Genomic DNA, 9,595 nt, shown 5'->3' on the forward strand with positions numbered 1-9,595 from the left:
GAAAATCCTCCCCGATATTTTAGGGACAAAAAGGGAAGGAGTCCAGTAAATCTGGAGACACTCTCTTTGGGTTGCAACTTACTTGCAACACCCACATCATATTATTGAACCCCCTAACTAAGCTTGGGTCTTCCTGTTACCTTCACCTGAACAAAGGAATCAGAACAAGGCCCACAGGTAGATCTAAACCACAGGTTGGTAGGCGTAACTTTGGTGCCTGTGCTGAGGCTGTAAATTGGGACTGGGGAACATTCTTTGTGGAGCTCGCACCTCATGGAAGCTGGGAAGCAGGGAGAGGGAGGAGCCGATCAGTGTCTTCCCGTCCTGTTTAGGTGTGCTGCAATGACCTAATACATCCAAGCAAGTCCCATTTCTGAATTTTCCATGACTCTCAATGACTCTACAGCTTGTGCACCAAGCCTTTAATCCATAAGATCTTAGGAATTGCTCATGAGAATCACAGCAGAAGAGTTGGCTGGAGTTAGGGTGCAAGATAGGATTCTTGTTATGATCCAGGAGAAAGAGATAGCCACATGAAAAAATGATCTCTTTTATGTTTAATAAGAAATGGGCTCTAAATCAAAACATATGTGAAATTTTGTATAGTGGAATACAGTGGAAATGCATTGGAAAGTTATTCAGAGACCTAGAATGAAAAATATTGGAATCTCAAGACAAGTAAAACTGTGGTAAGATGTATATCAATGAATCTAGGGGAAAAGATAGTAGTATGAGAAGAAATTTGTACTGTGCTTTTAGTCTCACAAGGGCAGCCTTGAGCAAAGAGGCACTGAACAATCAAGACAGATTTACTTGACTGCTTGATACCTGCCAGCCTTTGTTACGCACAACACCGGTGCTACACAAGGGCCCTAAGTGTGGAGTAACATGGTGGAGGAATGCACACTCTTTATGAGGTGACCAGCATGGTATCTCGATCATAAAGGCTTATCCAGCTACTGCTACTGCCTCGTGTAGAACATGCCAGGGACAAGAACCTGTGCTGAATACCTAACATGGACCACTCCTTATGGATACAACCTGGCCAAGTGTGGATGATTGTATCCCAAGTGGGCACAGATTCTTTGCTGGAAATGGTACACATGCCAAGTTTAGGTTTTGACTACTTTCCTTGCAGTACAGTATCAAGGACACTGGATTCATGAATTAAGGATATTTCATATTATAAGCTGAGCCCCAATATACATAGAGAAAGGCAGGTCTTCAGTGTGCACATGACAATCAATGTTAAGTTGCTGTCTCCTGACCACACAGGAGCTTCTGATTTTCTACAACAATGGAATAACTACCAGAAAGTGCAAATGGGTTGCAAATTAAAAAGTAATTACCTTAAAAATGGCTTTCATATTCCTCAGTAGGATACATTCAAGATCTATTATCCTAACCTAACAGCAATAAGTAGAAGACTAAGACATGGAGTGGTCCCACTTCTTATTACTCGCCGAGTCTTTTATGGGAATTTGTATCTCTTGCCCCACATGTTTAGAGTCTGAGCTTCTCCACCTATACTGTCCAGTAAGTTTTGCTTATTTGTAGTTTTGAGTAGACATATATAAGGACTTAATGGCCACATGTAGTGACTGGGTCCCATATTGCTCAGGGTTGGCAAAATGCATTCATTTTTAAAGCCAGATTACTTCCACCTAGAGAAACAACGAGAGTCTCATTTGTGCTTTAGCTCCAACTTGGGCAATTCTTTTTTCAGCACTGGTGAAAGATCAGTCATACCTCTGGGAATTGAACCTGCTAGAGAGTTATTCAGAGATCTAGAATGAAAAATATTGGAATATCAAGATAAGCAATAGTGGCAAACGAGGTATATCAACAAATCTAGGGGAGAAGACACAGTATGAGAAAACATCTGTACTGGACTTCACTACAGGACTTCACTACCCTCTCCATTCCTCACCTTCAGACCTTGATGCTTGTGATTTGGTACTATGAGGCACAGATAGGAGTCATAATCTTGTCAAATGTGAATGACCATATTCATCAGGAGAAGATACAGATGCCCTTACATAATAGAACAAAGAAGTCTCTCAGTGATCCACTTGAATATGTGTTGGTAATTCTTGGTCTCTGTTCTGTGGTTAAATGGGAAAAGTCACTCGTCATAAACTGGAAAGGGCTCAGATCCAGATAGAGGAGAGTCTGTGTTACAAAACCAAAATGTATGGCCTCCTTTGATTTGGTCATCTGGAAACAAATGAACCTAACCATATGACTTTAAATGGCGTGCACCACTATCAAACACAACAGAGGTGCTAGCTATGATCAAGGGCACCCGGGAATGGCAGGAGACTAGTTTCGTGGTTTCAGAGCCAATGGCAATAAACACCACATTACTTATACACTATTATTTCTTCTGACAACTGCTTTAGGAAAGAATGAACAGGCTGGGGATTTAGCTCAGTGGCATAAGCGCCTGCCTTGCAAGCAGGCAGTCTTGAGTTCGATCCCTGGTACCGATAAAAAAAAAAAAAAAAAAAAAAAAGGAAAGAATGAACCAGATTCCTTTAAGAGTGTTCCTCAAAGGAAGCAAACTTTTATAAGTCAAGTCAAGGTTTATGTCCACACTGATTGGCTGTGAACTGCCCAGTGGTCCCAGTTCCCAATGGTCCCATGTTTTATAAAAGAGGGAAAGACAAGCTGAGTGCTAGTGAGGATTTGTAGGGTCATCTGAAGTGTTTCATTGTAGGTGCATGGCCAAAAGCACAAACTATGATTCGTTATGATGTAATTCTCTACCCTTCTGGAAAGAAAGTTTGAGAAAGCGATATGGGTCTGAAAGTTCTCCATCTACTATGTGAGAAATGCTTCAGATAAAGAATAAGTCTCATTTTCCTATTATTCTAAAAACATTTGCAGGAGTAGATCTTGTTTTTCACTTGTCAGCACTTGTCTGTTCTTTCCTGTTCAATAACTTCCAATCTTAGCAGCCTGAGAATTTTCTCCTGTCTTTGGACTCATGGTCAGTCTGCTAACCTGTGAACTTTTCCTCTAGTGCAAACGATCGTCCTTTTCTACATATCAGGACTAGTGCCATTAGGCATACTGATGAGCATGAGCCTGAGGGGAGAGACATATACATAACACTAGAGAAAAGAGGTTTTATTTATTTATTTATATACTTTTTGAGATCAGCAAAAGACCCCACACTTATCACCTATTCAGAGGACATCAGGGTTTGGAAGAGTTCGGTTGCAGCAGATAAATTGCTTTGCTTTGCTGTGTTGTGCACGGTCCTGCCACCTACAGCTTATCAGTGAGCACTGGATTTTGAACACTTACATGGGCTCAGGCACATACCTAATGTTACATCCAACTTTTCTAGTAATTCATTGCATTAAAATCCAGCAAAATTATCCAGATGCTTTTTAAAAACTATCTTAATGTATGTGGGAAAACAAGGAATATATTATGGCAGCATAATTCTTACCAACTTGGGAAATTTTGATAGTGTATTATTTTGCTTTTCCGGTACATGGCCACTGGTGGAAATATCATAATCCAAAATTAACTTCTATGTCAGAAAGACTATTGCTATCGGAAGTTTTCCAAGGTGAGCAAAGTGACAGGCAGGACTTTGTATGTGATGTTGTCAGGGCAGGTGATTCTGGGTAATTCCTGTGGGAGTACGTTGCCCCTGCTCATTTTGAGTCTTAATTCAGGCCAGATTTCAGTGCCTTGGACTCATATATCCTACAAGGTACACTTAAGTACTCTCAGAATAGAAATAAAATTCAGAATCAGAGCAGAGTTCACCTTGGGAGGAAGGAGAACAGTGTGGACAGTAGATGACTTCACCCTGGGAGTCTAGTGCCGGTCTTGCTATTTACCAGACTAGTACCCCGAGAAGATTCAGAGCCCAGTAGGCCTCATGTTTTTCATATTATAAAATGGGATTGACACACATTTGTGTTTGTAGGACCAGTGGAATGTAAGAAGTAAATGCAAAACACTTAGCAGAATTTCTGACATGCTGTATGTTGAATACTTGTTGGTAAGTTAGTTCTACTATTGCTAACCATGGACACTATCAAGCTTTTATTATAAAATATGTGTAAGTTTACACCAGCTAAGCTACAGGCTGTGAGGAAGATGAAAACAATAAGATGATACTCTGTAAAATTCTCTCTAATGGATTCTCTACAATAGAATGTGTCACTTGATTTGATGTTGGCGAGAAATTCCTTGCTGGGAACAACTAATTCACAGTTTTAGAACTTGGGGGAAGAACCATATTTATTCCTTGTCAACATTTCTTCCACGGGCAAAAGTATTTTCAATCCATTCACCTTAACCAAAACTCTAGCCTTGGTGCTCACAAGGGATCTCTGACAAACAGGCATAAAATCTTGGCCATTATAATGACAAGGCCATTGGGGGGAGCAGCTGAGTGCGAGCTCGACCACACATCTGAGGCTAGAGCAAAGCCAGACCTGAGAACACAGAGCTCCAGAGGTGAGCCATGTAAACATAAACAAGTTGTTGGGACTAGAGCGAGGCCAGTCCAGTGGGCGTCAGCTTTGGTGTTCTTCCCTGTTAACTACAGCATAGATGTCTTTAAAAATGCTTCATTTTCAGTGTTATAAGCAAAAAAACTAAGACCTCATACTTTTGGCCTCATTCTGTGCTTCTCTGTTTTTATTGTGTATTAATAGAGGCAGACAATGCTGGATTGTCACTGTCTCTCCATCACAGAGGTCAGGTCCCACTTGATCCCAGCTTTCCTTTTAGTATGTGACTAGTTGTTTTTGTAATCTCCCATTGTCCCTTCTCAGCACCCCACTGACTACATAGGTTGTAGCAGGCCAGATCAGCACGGATGCAAGTCTGTGGATCTACAAGGCAAATAACATACTGTAACAACATTAGCATTAACTTCATTCACCAGCAAAACTGTCAAACTGATCTAGATTAAGTCCTACCATAAGCAAACTCGTAAACTCAGAGCTCTCTGGATGGAGAACCTCTTGGTCAGGCAGCGATGGGTTCACTGATAGAAGAGGCCCACATCACTGACCAGATTAAAAGAGCCACCTTACAAGACTGTTCATGCAAAGTGGACTCACATGGAGAAGTTGATCCTTTGAAAGCAGTCAAGTGGGCACTGAATGATCTGGCCCTCTGCTGCCCACTCCCAGCAGAGGGGAGAACACCTGCTGCAAGGGACTTTAGGGCCCTGTTTCACCTGTGAGTCACCCTCATTTCTCAGGAAATCCTTGCAGAGAACAGGGATAGCCCTCTGGTTTGTGCCCTGCACAGGACCAATCGCCTTATAGCTGTCCCAGGTGAAGATTCCTCTCAATTTCACCCATCATCCAAAAGTGTTACTAAGAAGCAGTCTTCAGCTGTCTAAGTTTTTTTTTTTTTTTACCTCAGGCTTGTGACACTTCATCTCAGCATGTGTCTCTGGTCAATTTGCAGTTGCATTAAAGTCAATCCTTGCAGAAAGAAATGGGGTTACGCCAAGCCACAAACTGCCATGGCTGAGCATTCACCAAGGGCCTCTCTCAGCTAGACTCCACTGCAATTTTCATTAAGCATAGGTCCTTGAGGGTATCTCTGTATCTCCCAGAAATGGTGGTACTGCTGGACTCCACCATTCCATCGGGTAGGTTTGATCTTACACAGTGCAGTGTGCTCATGTCTCCAACACAGACAGCGGCCTTCCAAAGGGCACACGTGCAATGAGGCTTTAGGGTCAATGTGCCCATGAGAAGAAGGGCTTCTTTATTGAGAGTAAATTTCTCCCCCACCATTGAAGAAACCAAGAATATTCAGGTATACATGTATTTTACTAGTACAGGACAACAGTTAAAAAGAAACAAGAGACCAAAGATGTTTATCCTGATGCTGATTGTTGAACTCCATTGTAACTTGATGTAAACTTATAAACATTTCCAAGGAAATACTTAGTTTAATTCTATGGTTCATTCTTCAAAATAAAATGAAAGCTTTCCAAGTTGAGTTGACAAAATAGCAAAGACTCTTACATTTGGAAAGGAAGAATAAAATTCCTGTGTGATCAATATCAAACAATATCACATTCACATCAGAAACCATAAAAAATCTTCAATATCACAACACTAGAAATACACATGTGATCAGTATTGTTATACAAATAACCTGGGCAAGCTATGCCAAACTTTAGGAGCAAGATCTCAAAAACTAATGAAGAACACACAAATGCATTTCCAAGTAGTCTAAATAATACAGACATAGAGATTATATGCACAGGATTTTACCCCTTCCCTGGCTCTTGAGTACTTAGAAGAAAATCAGAAACACAGATTGAAGAAGACTCTCATGGGGTGGGAACTAACACAGTGATGAGGTGAGGATCCCTCCCTGTCACTGGCATACACTTTGCCCCTTCATTGGCTCCTATCCCTTGAACGGGTGGCCTCTTGCTCCTCTCTCAAAGCCTCTTCATATAGATTCGTGTAGGACTTGGGATCTCTCCTATTAACCTTCGCCAAATGCTCTAGGACTTTCATCTTGCTGGTTTCAGCACGGGCCCTTGGACCCCACAGGAACTCGTACTGAGCAGGATCACTATTGGGCACCTGCCGACATGCAAGGTATTGGAACTCTACCAGTTCCTTGGTGATGAATTCCCAGGGTTTACTAATAGCAAAGCGCTTCCTTTGAGGTAGCATTTCCCTTGTTAACAGGAATTCCCTTAAATCTATCTGATTGATATAGTTACCCTTCAAGAAGATGACAATGAGGATGACTACCAGGAGGTTCATTTTGGAAATGCTCTGGTAATTGTCACCCAGCATCCCATTATAAGTGAGGCCCAAGACAGGCTTAAGGACATATATTCTGCTGGGGGGATCTACTTCTTTCACTTCAATGCCAAAGGCCAGACACATGCACTCATTGACCACCTTGAATAATTGAGAGAAGTGCCTGAAGTAGCGTAGGTCTGCATAGTGCACCATTTCTCCTTTGGTGATAGGTTCTTTAATTTGGTACTTGTAAAGCAGGAAAGGCAACAGGTCAGTTAACTTCTTGTCTTGGTACAGGGGACACAGCAACTGAAGGACAAGCACATCCGGGGAGGTGCATAGATCCTCTTCTTGCCTGCTGCTGCCCTCACAGGATCGGTTTTCCTTAGCAGAGGCCATGGCAGTGGTGGACAGGATGCACCCTGAGGATCCTGGGGACAGTCTGGTGTCTCAGTACCACACACTTCACTTGAGGTAGCAGGGATCTGACACTAAAGGGTGAGCAGCCAGAGGAAGCAGTGGGCACTTCTTCCTCTCTGACACGCTTCAACACTCACACACCTGCCAGGCCCCGTGCCCCTCTTTGGACAAGGTGACCACCCCCTAGCTTGCTGAGCTGTGTCCAATGACAGTGCAGATGTCTTGAGGATCCTTGGGGCAGTGAGTGCTTGGTGATGAGGACTCAGATGCCTGGAACAGAGAGGGATAGTGTGAGTGTTCTCACCTGGGGAGAGTACTCCTGTCAACTCCCAGAAGGCCCATAGTTGGTCTTCTCTTTAGGTGGTGTTCAGAGTCCTGTCCTAGAGGCACTGTCCCCAAGAACCCAGGCAGGAGATGAGACTCCACCTCGGCTGCAGCTTACTCTCAGAGTAGGCTCTAGGGAAGACAGCAGGGATTGTGCACCCTGGACGAAAGGATTCCCCTCTGTCGTTGGGCAGGTGGAGCCGAAGGCACACCTCAGTGCATGCCCCTTACCTTGACTCCCGGGTCTTCTCTGCTGTGTGATTTGCAGACACCACCTCAGACCAAGACCTTCTGCTCCTGATTCTTAGAGCTCCTGTAAGGGACATGGGGCACAGCTCAGGCTAGAGTCCTCAAGCAGAGTCCTTGTGTTCCAGCTCTCTCAGGGTGGAGGTGGATAGAGTCTGTGAGGTCTCTGCTCTTCAGGTGAAAGGTCCCCTCTCTGCTCACTCAAGGCCCTCAACCCTCTTGAGCAGAACCTAGACCCCAGCCTTTACTGGCATGACACAGGCTCCTACAGAAAAGTGTCTTTGTGTCTCACAGGGCATTAACGTCAGTAAAGAAGAAGGGCATATGCTGCCTGGAACAACAGGAGTAGTCAGAAATACTAATTTTGGGTTCGTGTGGCCTAGGAAATAGAACCTACTCCATCCTGAATAAATGGTTGTCTGGTATTGTCCCTGGGATGACCTGGGCCTACCTTCATTCAATTTCCTTTATATGTATGGGACTCTTGAAATTGAAGTCAGTGGAAGCCAGTATATGTGTGTTTCCAGGCTGTTAATATCGGTGATAAAAGGAACAGGCTGAAGGTAGAGTTCGGTGTGTTCAGGTCAGTGGGTTCCTTCTGCTTCGCTCAGCACCTTGACAAGCCTGGGGATCCTACTTCTGCGGACTGGATTTAAGCCCCCTTGTTACATGACCTTCATTTCTGAGACCAATAATTCATAAGTAAGAGAGTAGCCTCACACTAAAATCTCTTCTCAGGCTTCCCAGGATGATCGAGGACTCAGGGAGATGTCTGCAGAGCATTCGCCATCTTTATTCTGGGCATGGTGAGCTCAGTCCTCTCTTAGGGTCTACATCTAACTCTTGACTGTGATGCTGCATCTCTGGGACCTGTGGGTATCCTGACTAGAAGTTCCCTGTGCCATCCTGCAGACGCCATCTCAGAACATGTCCTTTGCCTCACATAAATCTCTATCACTCTTACATGATGCAAGCAGGCACCCATTATGTCACCCCTTCTGAGGACTTCAGTGCCCACAGCAGGACCTGTGCCCACCTGTCCTGTGATTCCAGATTCCTTTTATAGTTTACCCTAAAGACCCATGGTATGATAGGCAGAAGCTTCAGAAGATACATACATGCATTATGGGGGTTAACAGCCAACCTGGTCTTAGGTGGTGGGCCCTTTAGGAAGAAGAGGGTCACCGTGTGTGACAGGGCAGATTCTATCTTCCTTCCTGGCTCTGCCCTTCACACTCTGCTTCCTGTAGGTCTTAAGATACATGGCTTTGCTCCCACTGGGCCCTTACACTCTGTGGTTCTGCCTTAGAGCTGGCTGACTGTGGACTGAAACCTCTATCAATTATGAGCTCCCATCAACATTTCCTCCACTGAACTGCAGATTTGAGGAATTATGTCTCAACAACGAGGTCACAAGTAAAGTAACCTCTATGTGTTCTTGTAGTTCCTCCATCTTCCTTGTGATCATACCTGCTTGTATCTCTGTTATGACTCCACACTTTCCCGCCTGAGTTAGATGTAAGCACGCCAGTTAGGCACTATGAAAGCTCACCTAGGAAGTAGGCAGCCTCTTTGAATGTGGTATTTCTTGAAAGCATGTCCCTTTTCCCTTATGAAAAATGCCATAGCTTGGTTCTGTCAAGTTCTGGAGTCCTCTGTCTACTCACCATACTTTGTCCCCTTTACTGACTTGCAATTCCTCCTTGATCCAAGGTCCTCACTTCTCTCAGTCCTGCCATTTGCATCCACAGAATTCGCAGAATTGAAAGGAATCCCCGTGAAGCCCCCTCAGCAGGAACTCCAGTCTGATAACAGGGAAGCCAGGCTCCTGGGAGTCACTTTGT

At 43.9% G+C, this 9,595-nt stretch overlaps 1 protein-coding gene across 1 annotated transcript; it reads right to left on the reverse strand.

Moving 5' to 3' along the window:
• Positions 1–6,401: 6,401 nt before the first annotated feature.
• LOC100715571 (melanoma-associated antigen 10-like) lies at positions 6,402–7,160 on the reverse strand. Its single transcript, XM_003464378.1, has one exon. The coding sequence runs from the start codon at positions 7,158–7,160 to the stop codon at positions 6,402–6,404; it is 759 nt and encodes a 252-aa protein (XP_003464426.1).
• Positions 7,161–9,595: the final 2,435 nt, after the last annotated feature.

The sequence above is a fragment of the Cavia porcellus genome, unplaced genomic scaffold (genome assembly GCF_034190915.1).
Source record: "Cavia porcellus strain 051 isolate PalLab524CR breed Dunkin Hartley unplaced genomic scaffold, mCavPor4.1 scaffold_3, whole genome shotgun sequence".
Taxonomy (NCBI): domain Eukaryota; kingdom Metazoa; phylum Chordata; class Mammalia; order Rodentia; family Caviidae; genus Cavia; species Cavia porcellus.

What these genes read in the sequence shown, in the direction of transcription:
- LOC100715571 (XM_003464378.1), bottom strand. Translation starts at nt 7,160, where the DNA reads ATGGCCTCTGCTAAGGAAAACCGATCCTGTGAGGGCAGCAGCAGGCAA.